This window comes from Coffea arabica, chromosome 5c, assembly GCF_036785885.1.
Source record: "Coffea arabica cultivar ET-39 chromosome 5c, Coffea Arabica ET-39 HiFi, whole genome shotgun sequence".
Taxonomy (NCBI): domain Eukaryota; kingdom Viridiplantae; phylum Streptophyta; class Magnoliopsida; order Gentianales; family Rubiaceae; genus Coffea; species Coffea arabica.
In genome coordinates this window covers 44,444,798-44,461,875 of record NC_092319.1, presented here as the reverse complement: position 1 = coordinate 44,461,875, position 17,078 = coordinate 44,444,798, and the positions used below count along the sequence as shown (strand labels likewise).

Below are 17,078 nucleotides of genomic sequence, written 5' to 3'. Positions count from 1 at the left end.
TAACTCTACTCCCAGATTTAAGGATGATACTCACCAAATACATTAAAAATACTTTATCAATTAGAATTACTACTTCTGACGTTATCCAAATAATCTGCTATCCAAACACACTAAATATGTTTGGGTTTTCGGGTTGGGGCGCCGGGCTCGGGCCGCAAGGAATTAGTCGGGCCCCGTAAGGATTGACCCCGGCACCCCTGTGTCGACAAAAAAAAAAAAACACATTAAATATGTTTTCTTTGGAATGAGATAGTTGGACAAGTCCATTAGAATTACTACTTATAACGTTATCCATCATCTAACTATACATTGGTTGGGAATGACTCGGAACATTTGGTTTCACATATTTTATCCAATTATCCACCCAAGTGCTTTGTCTCTAATTTGGAGACGTTAAATTTCAGACCTTACCCTAAAAAGAAAAATTCGAGAAAGCAATCTGCAAATACTAGTATAGTCCATATTGAGTCACTGACTACCAAAGAGACACTTTCGTGAAGTAAAATTCGTACACATTGAAGCAGAATATTAAGACATCTCATGGCACTACCTTCTTGTATTTGTTAATGGCTCTTCTCCTTCCTCCAAGAACATTTGCTTCTTTCTCTCTGCCTTTTGCATTTCTCACCATCAAGAAAACTTTGAACTTCTATTAGACTCCAAAGAAATTTGCTTGGCTTTAAAATTTGTGTTACTTCTAAGTCATTGTGCAAAGTCAATTATTACATTGTGAATTTGTGATGTGAAGAGATCTCCAACTCCTACCGATGCCTGTAATTTATCAATTTATTGCTTGAAGCAAATATGCCAGGCTATTTCAAATGAGCCATCCTTCTAATATTTGTGACCAAGACAACGGATATTTACCACTTACCACCTAAAAGAACCCTTTTGAATGGCTATTTTCTAGAGTTTTTGTAATATATATATATATGTATATTGTAAAGACACTTTTGTTAAAGTATGATGCAAGCCATTTAAGAGAGACTGTCGAAAAACAACTACACAGGAGAGTTTCAACTGCTTGATATCAAAGCCATTTACTTCTAGTGCTTGTTATCAGACTCTTTCTGGGTGGCTGGTGCATTCCAGATCCAAAATTCATCCTAAATGAATGAGAGACATCAATATCTGTAACCAAGAGCCCATCTGACCAACTGGACCTGTAAGGTTACAGATTAAATAAACGGACAGCTCATGTCAATCAGAAATTGGTCAACCACCATTTTAGGATTATGGATTCCTTCATCATCCTGGCAATACTTGCACATATAAACATGTGTGTCCTCCTCCCCCAACAAAAAAAAAAAGATAGGAAGAAAAGTTGGCATTTCTACTGTGGATTAGTTTCTATTGCCACCATATTAGATTAATGTCCTTCTCCACATTGATTGCAAGAATATTAGAAAAGTTGGCATTTCTACTGTGGATTATTTTCTATTGCCACCATTTTAGATTAATGTCGTTCTCCACATTGATTGCAGGAACATTGTAGGGATAGTTTCCAAGAAAAGTAATTTTGGTCTCCAAAAACTATAACTATGTGAGGGTAAAAGATAATATATTGATAGTAATATTAGGTACGCGTGTATATATATATATATCTATCATCAAATGCAGAACGAAGACAGCAGACAGCTTCCACTGCATTTATCGTTCATAATCTAGCTGTCTCTCAGATAACCATACAAAATATAAACAAATATCTTTACTTCCAGTACTTCATTGCAATAAAAATGATAATAAAAAAAAAGAAGGTTTTGAGAGCAATTGAGCCGGGAACACCAAGGAGAATAGACCATTTGCTACTGTTGGGTTTACTACATCGATATATTGTAACCTACCTTCATTTTTGAACTTCTTCCAACTACTTCTCTGCCATAGCAATTATGTTAGATCAAAACCCATGTGTTTTGTTCGTTTGCCACATATTTTGCTTCTTTTGTATTTATTCTTGGTTCGCCTTTCAGTCTTATATAGCACGTCAGAATTAATAGCATGTCTCACTCTATTTTAGAAATAACAGTAACAATAGCCAAATAAATACATGAATATACATGTTTAGAATATCAGCTTCCTATTCTTCTTGGGGAACTTTCTTTCTTGATCTCCATGTATAATTGTATATCACACTGTCAGGTTGCGGAAAAGGGCATGTTTTGACTGGACCAGTGAAGTCCATCCAAGTAGAATCCCAAGGAATGGCCAAAGCCACATTTGGATCCTTTTGTTTTGATTCTTTTTGGCTAAACATTTATAACGTCCTCAATTAATTTTCCTCACGAGAAAAAGGTCCATACTTAATTAGTCCAAACTTAGTCCATTTAAGAGTTAATTTTAACAACTTGGCAACATTTTCCCTCTTAAAATGCCAATTTGATCCCAACATGGAATGAAAATTCTAACTCTCCTCTTGTTTCTCCCAAGTTGCATGAAAGGATCATTGCTTGATGTTATAAACAAGAGGTTTAATCTGATAATATGGAATACTACCACAAACAAGGAAAAATACAATAAGGGAATGGCAATAAAGAAATACCCTTTCTCCATCCATGACCTCTGTCACATCATAATCTATGTGCTTCTGTATATGAGGCAGAAAGAGGCAAGTGTGCAGCCTAACCCTCAAGCCCTCTCAAGCAGGCAATGCTCTAGAATGGGCTAGGTTTTCGTGCTTCTTAGGCTGAACACAACTGTTAAAATTGGTCTCATCTCTTGTTTCACAACCATATCAACCACGGAATGCAAAGACAAACTTGGGGGGTGTTGCCCCAAAAGAAAAACAAGAAAAAAAATGAAACTAGGGAGGTGTTCCTCTTGACACCCCATTTGAAACCTCTGCATACATGTAATATGGGGCTTAAATGACACCTTAAATGCTCCTGCAATACTTTCAACTAACCACACACTCCACCACCTGCTTATATTTACTCCAGTCTCTTGATTAATGCCCTTTATATACATTGCATGCAACACTTCCTTCCCACTCACTCTCATCACTGAGCTCTCTTACTCTTAGTCCTGATTATATCTTCGGTTGCTGATTTTTCTCTTGAAAAAGAAAACCAAGACAAGAAATGGAGAGGAAGAGAAGCAAACTGCAGGCTTCTCTGCTACTGTGGGCAACAGTGGCAGTTTTGCTTTCTCAAAACTTGCTCGTTTCTGCCATTTCTGCAGCCACAGTTGAAGATCAGAAGAACTACTATCCTCCTGATCCAAATGCAGGAACTCCCCATACAGGTTCTTTCTCAGACTGAAACCTCAAGCATAGAAAACATTTGTCAAACTTAGGAAATTTCTTCCTTTTTTTCTGAGAATTTTCTGACTTTTTTAAACTGGTTATAGGTTCACCAAGTCACAATCCACCACACAGTTCAGGAGGTGGACATGGATCAACACCCTCACATGGAGGTGGAGGTGGAGGTGGAAGCTATGGAACACCTTCACATGGAGGACATGGAGGCGGAAGCTATGGAACACCTTCACATGGAGGTGGAAGCTATGGAACGCCACCAGCAAACTGTGGTACACCACCAAGTGAAGGCCCTGCTACTCCTACCCCATCCACTCCCTCAGGAGGTGGAGGATCCTACCAACCTCCTCCCACTACGCCTTCAACACCAACCCCTATTGTAAACCCTCCTATCGTAAACCCACCTACCATTGTTAGCCCACCGACAACTCCAGGCATCGACCCTGGCACCCCAACCATTCCTGGCGTCACTGTCCCTCCTGCACCTCCATATGGATTTGATCCTAACTCTCCCCCTTTCTCATGCAAGTAAGTTCAATATCTCAGTAGCCAAATGCTTTGCATTATTAGTGAATATTATCAATTAATGACAGATGCAGAACTTTTACTTAACAGATGAAGAAATAGACATGCACATAAACACTATTTGTCAAGTAAAAGCCTTTGAGAAATATTTTGTGTGGGACTAAGTGATCCATCTGATATAGACAGCTACTCCTCCTTGCCATATCTAAATACTGCATATAAAATGTAAACAAAAACTGAAGCATCTTCTTGTTTTAAATTTTGCAGCTACTGGAGGACTCACCCAACTTTGATTTGGGGTCTGCTTGGCTGGTGGGGAACAGTTGGTCAAACCTTGGGCGCCACTAGCATTCCTGGCTTTGGTTCAAACATGAGTGTTCTGCAAGCTCTTTCAAACACCCGTACTGATGGCTTTGGAGCTCTCTACAGGGAAGGCACAGCTTCTTTTCTCAACTCCATGGTGCACAGGAATTTCCCGTACACAACCCAACAGGTCAGAGACACGTTTGTTGGAGCACTGAGCTCAAACAAGGCAGCAGCACATCAGGCACAGCTCTTCAAGCTAGCCAATGAGGGTCGAGTGAAAGCTTAGAGCTTGAAAATTTGTCATTTGTTAAGCCGTAGTCACTTACTATTTGCGTACATTATATTGGTGGGCTCGTTATGATGTTTCTGTTCTCATTAGTGTGTCTGATTTGACGTATGAATTCTATGTTTGTTTAGTTATCATCAAAGTTAAGGATTTCTGTGTTTGATTTGGTATGATGTTACAGAGTCAAGACGGGATAGCAAGCACATGTAGTTTTATTTCATACTATTACGAATAAACATTGTGTATTTGTCTGTGTAGATCCATGCAAACGTTATTTTTCCACAAATTCCTTACTTTTCTCTTTGCTGTGAATCCAAAATTGACACAAGGTTTATACATTCCTCACATTCAAACAACTTTCTAAGCAATTTAGTGGGATTTCCGACAAATAAATACAGTGTTAAGCCTCAATGGAGTTAATAAAAGATTGAACATTGTTATTTTGTGGACACGTACAATCCTAGAATGTACAAGTTTTAATGCACGTCGCACATGTCGCCCTTCAAGGCAAGTTAATTTTAGGACAAATCCATCAACAATTCTTGAATCCATGGAGCTTAAGGGACGGTACCATTGAACTCCATTTAACCATTTAAGGATCGACATTATCAGGTTTTCGAATTTTTTGGCTTGATCACTATGTCTTGGAAACCTTCTCACTTCCATTAAAGAACCAAAGATTCTTCCGACTTCCATTACTATTCAACTATTCAAGATAGTAAGGAAATGAATGAGTTATGAATGAATTGGACAGCTGAATGCAAGAACACATTCAACGAGACATAATAAATTCTATCTTAGGTAGCTAGGGTAGTAAAAGATGCCATAATGCTCATAAAGAGGGCAGTTGTGCGTACACAACCTGGTTTTATGTAATCTAAGTAAATAAAGAATATTGTCTCTCATCAATTGTCACATTATATATGATTTTTTAAAAAATTCAAATGAGTTTTCAAAAGATTCAGACGGATGTACTGTATATTCATCTAATCTGGTGATGATTCTATCTCCATCGGGCCTACCTCTGTAAGTCCCGTCGAGCCTCTCTCTTAATTAAATTAGAATAGAGTAGAATTTAGATAAAAAATGACAATTAAGAAAAAAAAAAAAAGAAGTAATCTAAGAAAATAAAGCTATCACATGTTGTAACAAATCCACATTGATGATGCTTGGTTTAGCTTTGTCTCTGAAGTCATTTTCAAACTAAATCTATATTTCCTACGAGTTGTTGCATTATCGATAGTTAATGACCAAGCTGATACTTCGTGACACTGATGTCCTTCCCTATTTGATACATGAAATAAAGTGGAAAGACTTTGAGGTCTATTTGGATCTGAATAGCTATTCATTGACTATAAGATGAGATGCTACAACAAAAGGGGGGACATGTATGGATACGCATTTACTCTTGATGATAAAAAAGTGAAGTGTTGGTACTGCTTTTATTTTTTGGGTCAGGAGTCAGGACAGTGCTAGGACTTTACACGTACTACACATGCAGAAAGGTGTAATGACTAATGAGGGGACTGTACGGTTGGCATTTTCGTAATATTGCGTGATTGTTGTATAATTTTTATGATTTGATGTATACTTACACTTCTTTGTTGTACACATAATTTTTGTTCTTGTACGTCAATTTAATAATTTTATACAGCTACAATTATAAACGTACAACATCTTTTAAAAAAAGTACACCAACTATATCAATTTGTACAATAGACCCAACCGTACTGGCCCTCTCCGGCACGGGGAGCGCTCTTATTCGCATCAAGAAGGCACGAGGAATTGGATATGAGCAATGGAAATTGGAATCTGGAATAAGGGCCAAATATATGCCATGGCTTGCCTTTTTATTTTTAGTATGTCTTCCAAATTCAAGGAGAATAAATAGCAAACCAAAATTGTTAAATCCAACCCAGACCGGTGGTTGAATCGATTAATCTGATGAACCGGCCAGTTGTCGAAGCTGCATTACTAATGTGATTGAATTGAACAAGAAAAGTACCCATTGATTTGTCAACAATCCGGTTTGACCATATTCAAATGACCCAACTTGTTTGAATTGTAAATTATTTGAAATAATTTTATGAAAAAATATTGTAACACTTTTTTGATATGATGTATGTGAGATAAAATGGTGATTGAAAAATGTGTTTGAGGGATTATACGGAGAATTTCGACACATTTTGCTGGTGAACCAACATTTCAGTCGATTGACTCTGCTTGCCTTGCTGTTTTGCGTGATTTCTTTTATTGTCCCCTCCCTCCATTTTCTGTCTTTCAGACTTTCCACAATTGTCAATCTTTTAAAACACAGTTAATTTTTGTTCAACTCCACGGCACACTTTTCTATGTAGCATAAAAACTATTTAATCTAATATTATTACACTTTTTCTGATGTAATATGTGTAAAATAAAAAGATAGCTGATCGTGGTATTTTTCATCCCATGGCTAATGACTTGATGACCTTTTTTTTTTTTTTTTTTTAAACATTCTCACCTCCAATTCCCAGGGCTTAAACTTAATGACTTTGTTGGACAAAAGGACCATCATTGAAGGAGCTAAAAATTGCGAATTTCACAGGAATACACTAATGTTTTTGTTACTCTTTGCGAATTTCTAATGTCTTTGATTCCACAAGAAACAGGTAGTGATGCCATCATTATAAACAAAAATTTCAGTGATTAACAAGTAAATCAAGAAGTGTGATTAGCCAGTCCAAGTGTTGCTATAGAAAGCAATTCAGAAAATTTTAACTAATGATCTTCTTCCACTATCTTGCTTCTGGCCGGAAATTTTTCATCCTAACCTGTTCGCATGCGGGATTGCCCCTACTCAAAGAATTGTTCTTAAAAGAACAAACTCTTTATTATTCCTCAAGGCCCTTTCCTAGAATCTAGTTCCTCTTTCCAACAATGATGACAACTCCCCCCAAAAACAGTGACAGAAAGGGGAGGAAAAGGAAAAGAAAAGATTGTTGAATTGCAGTTAGAATTGGGAAGTATTCTACTGCTTGAATGTTCAATTTCTTCTTGACTATTACAAATCCACAAATCTATAACCTGCCAAACAAGATTAACCTCGAAAACCAACTCACACCATCCATACTTTCCTCCCCTCCCCCCCCCCCCCCCCCCCCTTTCCTTGTGTCAAATCCCCCAAAACTTAAAGACCAAATGAAAAGATCGAAACAAAAAAAGAATGTATATACATTTATATAATTCTTATCTATTTAATTCATCACGTTAGGTTGATGTGACATGAAGGAAGAAGAAGCAGCAGAACGTGATCTTGATCTGTCAAATGTAAAATCAGAATGCGTTCGCTTATGGTTCTTAAGAGCAGCAGGAATTGGACGAGTCTCAACAACCTCAACATCCCACAAAATTTTATTAGATGTTGTGCTGAAATGTGGGATGTCATGCGTAATACAATTTCTCCAAGGTGGTACACCACCATTTGGACGTAAAAAATTGCCCCAAAGCGTTTTAAGCTTGACCTGGAAACCATCCCTTATGGGTTCCCAATCAATTCTTGGATCCCTGCAGTTTGGAAGAGTTTGAATAACTTTTCTTCCGGGCATTCTGGGCACGAGGGGCATGTTCGAGGCCGTTAGGTATTTGCCGTAGCAACTTATGAAGCGTACAACATCTCTTCCTGGGACGAATTCTACTGTCCATATTGAATTCTTGGTTGAGCCATCACGATCTTGGATTACATTTTCTTCATCATCTTCTGCTGTCAGGTACTTGTCCCTATAGCTTCTCAGGCGAATCGTTTTGGCTTTCTGGAACAGCTCCATTCATCATTCACCTGAGTTCAGACACGCTGCGTTAGAGAAAATGTGCCAGAAGGTAAAAATGATCCATCCACCAACTGTTTATTCTCGAAATTAATAAATGAACAAGGACAGAGGAAAGGAAACAGTGGATGATCAAAGATGAAAATATAAATGCTGCTGCAAATGAAAATAAGCGAATGGTTTCAGATTATACGCTGAAATGAAGGCATACTTTTTTTGGTGGGAGGAAGAGAGGAGAAGAAGAGGAGGGTAAAGAATGATGTCCCTCCCCGTACCCAAAATGAAAGAAGTTAAATCATTTTCCCTTGTTTTATTAACTAACTATTTGGTCCACATTTAGTGGAACCATTCTTGTGGCATTCTTGAAGGTGATTTCGTTCTCCGCGTTAATCAGGCGAACAAACAAAGTTAATATTGAAACTATCTCCAATTACTCGGCTAATTAATTTGTCATGCTTTTCAAAATTACTATAGTTTTGCCTTCACCATTGGATCAGGTAAGTAAGAAATAAAATTGTCTTTTGCATTTCTAACGAATAATAAACCTCAAATTCATTTACTATTACTCAAAACAATGCGTGATTATTATTATATCAAAAAAAAAAATGCATGATTGTCACTTTTGCTGAAAATGATTAAATAATTACAATTAGAAATGCCTAATATAGGTCAATTTTACAAGCTCCCAACAAACATAAAAGTCAAAAAAGTGGCTATCAATTTTAAGCATTAAACTTTTGTGGTGTGGTTTGACGAATCAAAGGGAGTTCAACATTAAAATAAAAAATAAAAGAAAGGGTCTCATTGTAATTATTAGAAATATCAGGCGTGTCAACCAAATTATCCTTTATTCGCTTCCATAATCCAGCATCCACCCTCCCCTGCGCGGTCTGAAGAATTCATCTTCCTCGTACAGTACAGTTCAGTGAATCAGTGACCCCTAAAATCGCCAACCGTCGTCGTTTTAGGAGCCTGAGGAGGGTGCCAAGATTGAACACTGTCATGAGCTGGGAATAGCCCCCTCTTCTACTTGGTATGTCCAACTCCTCTACCTCTTTGGTCCGCTTCTGTGTGTGTGTGTGTGTGTGTGTGAAACTATAAATGACTGAAAAAGATGGTAGCTTTATTATTTTTTTCTTTGTCCAATTTGAAATTCTGCGTTTCTTTTACTATTTGTTTATTCGGTTCTAAGTTGTCTTAAACGATTCAATGGATGGTGCTGCATTTGAGTTGCTTGAGACTCTTTAGTTATTTCTTGTCATTGAATAATCTTGTTCTCAATTTTAAGACTCTCTTCAATTAGTCTGCTTGATTGCCTTCTGGGATAAAGAACCTTGGGTGCACGTTGTTCGTCCTTTTTTTCGCTTTCATAAGCGATTCTAGCTCCAGTAAAATGGCAAATTCAGTGGGTTGTTTAATTTTTGGGTCCAAAACGACACCTTTTTGGACTATTTATTTATTTTAATGTTAGTCTAATTGAGTATGGAGAGAAGAAAATATAGATAATGGTAATCCCTTTTAAGAGGAATTACAGAATTGGCTAAATTTTGATGAATTTAGACAAGTTAACATGCTTAATGCTCAAGAAAGTTAGATTGTTCAGCCAGAAGTGTTCAGAGCATATATCAATCCATTGGGGCCATACTCCGACTTTCTCAGAACCTAGAGCTCGCTGAAGTTAACTGTTGAGGCAAGTGACCATTATTTTTCATATTGTATAGATAAGTAGAGGTAGTGTTGATTTTGGGTAATGATTCAACTAGCGAGTCTCAGATGTATGCTACACGACACATTAGGTGATATGGCGTTCCATAAGGTTTTCCAAAGGCCCATATGAGTTGAAAAGAGACAGCTTTGCAAATATATGTCATGGGTGATTCACTACCAAAGCGAACAAAAGGCTGTCGTAATATGATCTGTATGCTTTGGTTCAATGATATGCAACTTCTTACTATTATTCTGCTTGTGCATTTGGCTGTGTTTCTTTCACCTAATGTTGATGTTTGTTTGGAAGTGGAAAAATTCACAAGTTTTTTAAGTTTTGATTGCCCTTATATCTTTTGCAAGTATGGTCAGCAACCATACTACTTTTGATTCTAAACATGCAAGCTATACTCTTCTTCTCTTGCTAAGCATTTTTCATGGTTTTCATTCCTTGATTTATGTATAGTTATTTAATATTGCTTCTCTGGTTTGGTGCCATACTTCTCATATCGTTCTGCACTTATGAAGTGTCTAATATTATGTAAATGATGTCTCTAGAAATTCAATGGCTGGTTTTGTGAAAAGTCATTTGACACACCAGGGCAAGAAGAAGGTGAAGAATCAGTAATTGAAATTTGGTTTCTTTACCTTCATTAATAACCCACCTTTTCATGTTAATATCTTTGTTTTTCATTAATAACCCACCTTTGTTTTTCAAAGAACTATTGTTACGCTGTTGTTATCTAATACCTTCTTCCTTTACTTCCTTTGACCATAGACTTGGTTTCATTTATCTAATTACTTGGATTTGACCATATACTAGTTTTGAAGTTGTAATAACCCAGTTGGACTATAGGTATTTTCACTTTGAGTTGGAATTTTGAAGAACTGGGTTACAAACTCTAGATTTTCCAAGGTCTAGATTTAAATTGCATTAGCATAGTTGAGGTGGGCATTCCAGTTTTTGCAGCTATAGAAGTTTCTCTGCACATAAGCATGAAAACATTTCATCCTAGTGTTGCATAACTGTCCAGAATGACTTTTGGCTATGTTTTAATTTTATGTTTTTCAGTTTAATGTAGTACCTAAAATGTGTTCTGCCTAAATAAATGACTGTGCTAGTGTTTTTGGATGATCTGTCAGGAATATGGAAACCACAAACAGCCACAATGGTGGCATTATGTGGTTCTTCAAAGACAAAGGTTTTGATGACAAAAGTATTCAAGAAATGCTCAAGAAGTGCAAACGCCTTGAAGGTGTACCAAGGGAAAAAGCCTCAGAAAATTGGGCTTACTTGAGAACTATAGGCATCCAAGAAAGAAAAATTCCTTCTGTGGTAGGGAAGTGTCCTAAAATTCTTACTCTTGGCTTGCATGAGAAACTGGTCCCCACAGTCGAGTGCCTTGCAACACTGGGGACAAAACCCAAGGAAGTTGCTTCTGCCATAACGAAATTTCCTAATATACTCTCACACAGTGTAGAAGAGAAGCTTTGTCCACTACTGGCTTTCTTTGAAGCTATTGGTGTCCCAGAAAAGCAACTTGGTAAGATGATACTCTTAAATCCAAGAATTATCAGCTACAGCATTGAAAAAAAGCTTTCAGAGATAGTGCAGTTCCTTGCTAGTCTGGGCTTGTCTAGAGATGGGATGATTAGCAAAGCATTGGTAAGGCACCCATTCATAATGGGTTATAGTGTTGATAAACGACTTCGTCCAACTACAGAGTTTTTAAGATCACTAGGTCTCAATGAAACAGACCTTCAAAGAGTAGTTATTAATTTTCCAGAAGTTTTGTCTAGGGATGTTAACAAAATTCTGAGACCTAATCTTGCTTACCTAAAATCATCTGGGTTTGATTACGGGCAAATAGCAGCTTTGGTGGCAGGTTATCCCCCTGTTCTGATAAAGAGTATCACCAATTCTCTAGGACCAAGAATCAATTTCTTGGTGAATGTGATGGGCAGACGAATTGATGAAATTGCTGATTATCCAGATTTTTTTAGGCATGGTCTGAAGAAAAGATTAGAGTTGAGGCATAAACTTTTGCAGGAAAGGAATATACATTGTAGTCTGAGTGAAATGCTGGACTGTAATCAGAAGAAATTTCTTTCCAAGTTTTGTTTAGTAGAGCAACTTGCTTAAGTTATTAATCAGAGTCCTCTTTTGCCACCATCTTGTCTACTACTTAGCAGCTTATATTGGTTTTTGTACCTTGAGTTTTGTCTCTTTGCATTTGACTTGTATTTGGCTGGACAGAGTACTATTGATAAGCGACGCATTAATTCCAAACCATCTTATCGTGTACAAGTTAATATTAAAGCTCTGTCCTAATGATATGGTGCATCATTTGTATCTGCTCTTTCCCATTAATTGTAAAGATTTTCCATCACTAGTTCCATGGGTATCTGGGGATAAGATTGAGGTGGGAATTCTTCAGAAGATATTTGAATGGAAGCCAATGTGCCAGTCTACCAGATATTAGGGCTATCGCAATTTTGGCAGAAGTTTGAGCTAAACATCTGTAGTATGAAGTGTCACACTGTAGTATAAAGTGTCATACTCATTCATTGAGTCTACAAATTAGAAAGGTAAGCATGGAAGCAACATAAACTGTGAATCAAGATTTTAAAGTAAGTCAGGACAACAACCTTTTGATGTCTTGTCTAAAATTAATGAGATTAAGCAGTCATACCAGCTCATACACGAGTAAACTACCGCTTAAAGATATGTCCACCTAGAAGCTAGATGCATCAGACATGGAAACTTGATCCGATCATGGAAGTTAATTCCTTCCTGTCAACTGTTTTTCACTATCAGATTTTACAGATGTCACTATCTACTTTACTTCATTCTCCCCAATCTATTGAACGTGAGGCAGAAGAGGAAGAGAACTTAGAATCCTGATCAGCTCATATGAGATTCAAACCAATCCAAAATTTCCTCAGACTGCAAGCTGGTCATTTCATGTTTTGCATATGCAAGATTCATTTCCTCCTGAATGTGGTGGAACAAGGATTTATCAGGCAAAGTAATATCTCTCTCTTGAAGAGCTGCTTTCCAGCGTATTGCACGTCCATCTTTTGTCATATAGCCATTCTTGTCAATAAAACCTTTTTCCTTGAACAAGTTGAACAACTTCACTGATATGGACCGATCAATGCCTGGGATCACATCAGAGAAGTAACTGGGAGACAGTGGAAACTCCATGCATTTAATCTCTGCAACATCGATGCCTTTATCCTTGAGAACGACTAGGTAGTTATCGATCCTTTGCTTCCTCTCTTCATCTTTGGGCATGTGGACAAAAAGTGTTGGTGGATAACTGGCAGAAATGTCCATTTGCCCAAACATCCCTTCTGCAATCATTAGAGCAATGCTGCTGAAATTTAACTTAGTGGCAAGCAGAGAAACAAAGTGTCCCCCAGAGGATGCACCAAGAGCTACAAGAGGCAGTTTTTCAAGCTTTTCTTTCGCTATCCACCACTTGACAATATCCTTGACTTTCAATAGTTCATCCCCAAAAGTCCAACATCTTCTAGTACTGGATACAGCAAGAACAGCAAATTTTCTTGCCAAAGCATGAAGAACCACAAGCCTTTCTTCAGGTAAACCAACACAGTTCTTGCACTTGGGAGATTTATCCCAGAAATTTGCAGCTCTGCCATTACAACCATGAGCCAGAAAGAGCACTCCCCTGGGTGAGTCAGGTATTTGTGAAATCAAATCCGTCCCATTTCGGAACTCAACAGTGGGATCTAAGTGGACCAAAGAATTAAAACTATCCCATTTCTTCAATGATATGCCAGACACCGTGCTTGACTTTTCACTGCTGTTCCGAAAGACCAGCACCAACGCTATAGATAATAGCATTAGCAAGAAAACAATTTTACGAAATGTAACAGTTTGGCCAGGGTTTGATTGCTTCAGTACTCTACTGCCGCGTCTCAGCATTTCTGATTTTAAAACCAAAAATAAAAAATCAGCATAGAAACCTATCACTTTTCATACTCATCCTATCTATGAGTATCTAATAACAAATCCAGTAAAACCACAGTGGTAGTACAGAGACGTGGTTTTCTATAGAGCAAAAATGACGCTTTCAAGAATGAAGGCAAAAAGCAGCTTACCCTTGGAGCAAAATACTATGCGTGGTGCAAATACTAAGCGCAAAAATTACGCTTTTAAATTAAAGACAGTTCATTTCAAAGACTTACTAATTTAAAAAAAAAAAAAAAAGAGGTATGGCATGTTAATTCAAGTATTTAATGGCGTAAAACAAATCACGCCTTTCAGGATGAAAATACTTTAACAAGGCAAAATGAGATAATCAAGACTAAGCTCTGCAGATTATATTTTACATTAGGACTGGATTTTTTTATAAGAATAGTAGAGTACAACGCAATTATTAAAGCAAAAGCATTTATGGAAATGGAAAAGTACCTAAAATCATTATCCTTCAACTAAGGCGAACTTGGGAAGAAGGACTAAATCTACTGAATCTGGAACGGCGCCCGTCGCAAAGTGGGCAGCAGCGGGGAGAATGAACACCGGAGGATGGAGCCCCACAGGCCCCCGGTGAGGAAGAGGAAGACTATTGTCTCAACTAGAGCAGACGGTAGACTACTAAACGACAGGGTTTTTGAGATCTTCGAACTAAAACCCTGAGGGCACTGCGAAGCCGTCGGCGACCGGAGAAGTAGTTTCCTATCGGAGGAGCTCAGAAATCCGGAGAAGTCGGGGGAGTTTTCTTTATAGCAGCTGGATACGGCGTCGCTGTATCTTTCACTAATTGTCTTAAGTAATTAACTTCAGCTAGGCCCAGTACTGGATGTGGGCTACGTGTCTAAAACTAGCAGGCTAACACCCAGGAGGTCTAACTATTTAGTGGGGGATTTCACAATCATCTTCGAGTGCTTTTGATAATAAAAAATCGAAAATCAAGATTAATTAAGTAGCACTGAATTTTCTATATAAAATTTATTTCAAAAAATAAGTGACGAGCAATTCACTTATCACTTAAATGTAATTTATATTAAAACATATCAAATTTAATATTTAACAATTTAATAACTTAATAAATTCAAACTTTAGATTTCATATTTTAGATTTTAATTTTAAAACCTCAGTTTGATCGAACGCACCTACCACCTTTTAGAAAAGAGAGACGCCAGAGTTGTCTTTTTAAAAAATGAAGTTAAATCAAAGAAGGGTGTTCAAAATGCAATTGAATATTAAATGTGAATGTATTCATGTTAAATTAATTGTCATGTTAATTGCTAGTTAGAGCACTTATTAGAAAATTTTTTGACTAAATAGCCATTAAGCACGAGAATCTGAACTCAAGGATCAAATTGAAGCCCCTATCATAGTTGATATGCCAAAATCCAAGGGGGGAGCATTAAGTCCATATCCAGGTTTAGCTCAATCTCGTAACCGAAACTCTCTTCTAGGTTTCCCTCAAAAAAAAAAAAAAACTCTTCTGGTTTTTTTTTTTTCAAAAGAACTAGTGTAGCTAGAGTGTACCTTAAAATAGTTGAGGCATTGTCTTCAAGACCGAGTTCTTTTAGGACAGGCATTAGTCAGACGATGTAAAATTTTTAGTTTGTCCTCAAATTCTTCCTTTTTCTTTTGTATAATTTCTTTCTTTTTTTTTTTTGAAGGAATATTATTATTGTTTCTTGTTTTGATGTATGTTTTGCCAAATATGCATATGCCCACGTACCGTTGATAAGCATAAGTATATGAAGAAGTAGATAAGTTTAAAGAAAAATATAATTGTTTGAAACTGTAACTTGTCGTCTGTACTTTCTCCTTCCGTGCCATCTTACCCATTCATCCCTCAAAAGAAAGTACAAATGTTAATCAATTGTTGTCATGTTGTTTATCCTCTATGATGATTTTATCTTATTAAGCTATGAAAGTAAAAACTTACACATCAAATAGGTGTGAACTAGTAAAATTGCTCTAAGGGTATTATGACCTTAATTTGAAATTTCAATGGAAAAAACTGGATCTGTTTACCAACAATTATTTTCTTGGTTAAGATAGTAAAGGTTGTGTAACTTTGACAAATGTCATAAATAAAACTTGAACAGCGTAGTGTCTGGCAATAAGTTAAAAGTGATAATATGCAACTACACAAAGTAAATAAAACTCTTTTTTTTTTTTTGATAAAGTATCATAATTTGATTCAAATCTATACTAATAGTAAAGTTATATCATCAAACATATACAGGTATCAAGAAACAGATTTGAAAAATGGATACTACAAATCTAAAGAACAAATAAAATCTATACTAAATTTTTTTTAAAAATGAGGTAAAATATATGCAGCCCCACGAGCATCAACCTCATTTTTTTGTCTAAATCTCGTAGCAATAACTTGGAGGAAACATAAATCTAATTCAACAATATAAACCTAATTTGCCCAAAAAAGTATTAAACCTTAATCAATAATTTAAGGTGATAAAATGAAACCAACCGAAGCTAAAGTAACAGTTGAGCCTTTTTCTCTTTTTTAACATTCTCACTCCTTCCCCAACTTTTCCGATTCCAACTGTTAGACACAAAATTTAAACTTAGAGTGTGATAGCGAGAAGACTTTAAGAACTTTTCCCTAACCATTGGAGTAACCTTAAATGAGTTACATGAGCCTCTTTCTTATCTACATCTCACATCAAATAATTTAGAGGAAACATATTCCTGATTCACTAATGTTAGTTTGGCCAATTTTCAATGGAAACATATTCCTAATTCAATAATGTAAGTTTGGAAACATAAACATAATTCAACAATTTAGAGGAAACATATTCCTAATTCAATAATGTAAGTTTGGCCAATTTTCAATGGAAAAAATGGATCAATTTTCGTCGCAATTATGCAAACGGCCTTAATATTTTTATGGAAAATCTATAATTCTTTTATTTTTCACACATCATCATTCAACTAATTACGATCAACAGACTGCTAGAGAAGCAATTAATGCTTCTATCTTGATTATGTTCTTCACATGTGAAGATTTGCAACCTGGAGAAACCAATCAAGGAACTCATCAAAATCTTGAAGATATGATTACTGTTGCTTGCAATTTAGACTGCCAAGAAATCGAATGGAATCAAATTGTTATGAAAACCAATATTGGACTCCGTACAATAATATGTTCATACTTCATAGAATCCCTAAACTGCAAAAGTACGTTCA

General features: G+C 36.6%; 4 protein-coding genes across 4 annotated transcripts; 2 read left to right on the top strand and 2 right to left on the bottom strand.

Annotated features, from left to right (window-relative positions):
• Positions 1-2,961: 2,961 nt before the first annotated feature.
• Positions 2,962-4,627, top strand: LOC113690296 (protodermal factor 1). Its single transcript, XM_027208133.2, has 3 exons — positions 2,962-3,240; positions 3,346-3,781; positions 4,046-4,627. The coding sequence occupies exons 1-3, from the start codon at positions 3,078-3,080 to the stop codon at positions 4,368-4,370; spliced, it is 924 nt and encodes a 307-aa protein (XP_027063934.1). The 5' UTR covers positions 2,962-3,077; the 3' UTR covers positions 4,371-4,627.
• A 2,976-nt stretch (positions 4,628-7,603) lies between these two features.
• LOC113689552 (uncharacterized) lies at positions 7,604-8,173 on the bottom strand. The gene has a single exon (XM_027207312.2). The coding sequence runs from the start codon at positions 8,171-8,173 to the stop codon at positions 7,604-7,606; it is 570 nt and encodes a 189-aa protein (XP_027063113.1).
• An 858-nt stretch (positions 8,174-9,031) lies between these two features.
• Positions 9,032-12,170, top strand: LOC113689676 (transcription termination factor MTERF6, chloroplastic/mitochondrial). The gene is made up of 2 exons (XM_027207412.2): positions 9,032-9,206; positions 11,021-12,170. Exon 2 carries the CDS (start codon positions 11,025-11,027, stop codon positions 12,018-12,020), a length of 996 nt encoding a protein of 331 aa, XP_027063213.1. The 5' UTR covers positions 9,032-9,206; positions 11,021-11,024; the 3' UTR covers positions 12,021-12,170.
• A 331-nt stretch (positions 12,171-12,501) lies between these two features.
• Positions 12,502-14,666, bottom strand: LOC113688870 (uncharacterized). The gene is made up of 2 exons (XM_027206679.2): positions 14,319-14,666; positions 12,502-13,831 (listed from the first exon to the last, which is right to left on the bottom strand). Exons 1-2 carry the CDS (start codon positions 14,326-14,328, stop codon positions 12,783-12,785), a joined length of 1,059 nt encoding a protein of 352 aa, XP_027062480.1. The 5' UTR covers positions 14,329-14,666; the 3' UTR covers positions 12,502-12,782.
• Between the last annotated feature and the right edge of the window lie 2,412 nt (positions 14,667-17,078).

Bases quoted from the DNA above. Each gene is read 5' to 3' on its own strand.
- LOC113690296 (XM_027208133.2), top strand. From the start codon at position 3,078: ATGGAGAGGAAGAGAAGCAAACTGCAGGCTTCTCTGCTACTGTGGGCA. The intron at 3,241-3,345 runs GTTCTTTCTCAG...AACTGGTTATAG, and splicing joins TGCAGGAACTCCCCATACAG to GTTCACCAAGTCACAATCCA. The intron at 3,782-4,045 runs GTAAGTTCAATA...TAAATTTTGCAG, and splicing joins TCTCCCCCTTTCTCATGCAA to CTACTGGAGGACTCACCCAA.
- LOC113689552 (XM_027207312.2), bottom strand. From the start codon at position 8,173: ATGGAGCTGTTCCAGAAAGCCAAAACGATTCGCCTGAGAAGCTATAGG.
- LOC113689676 (XM_027207412.2), top strand. From the start codon at position 11,025: ATGGAAACCACAAACAGCCACAATGGTGGCATTATGTGGTTCTTCAAA.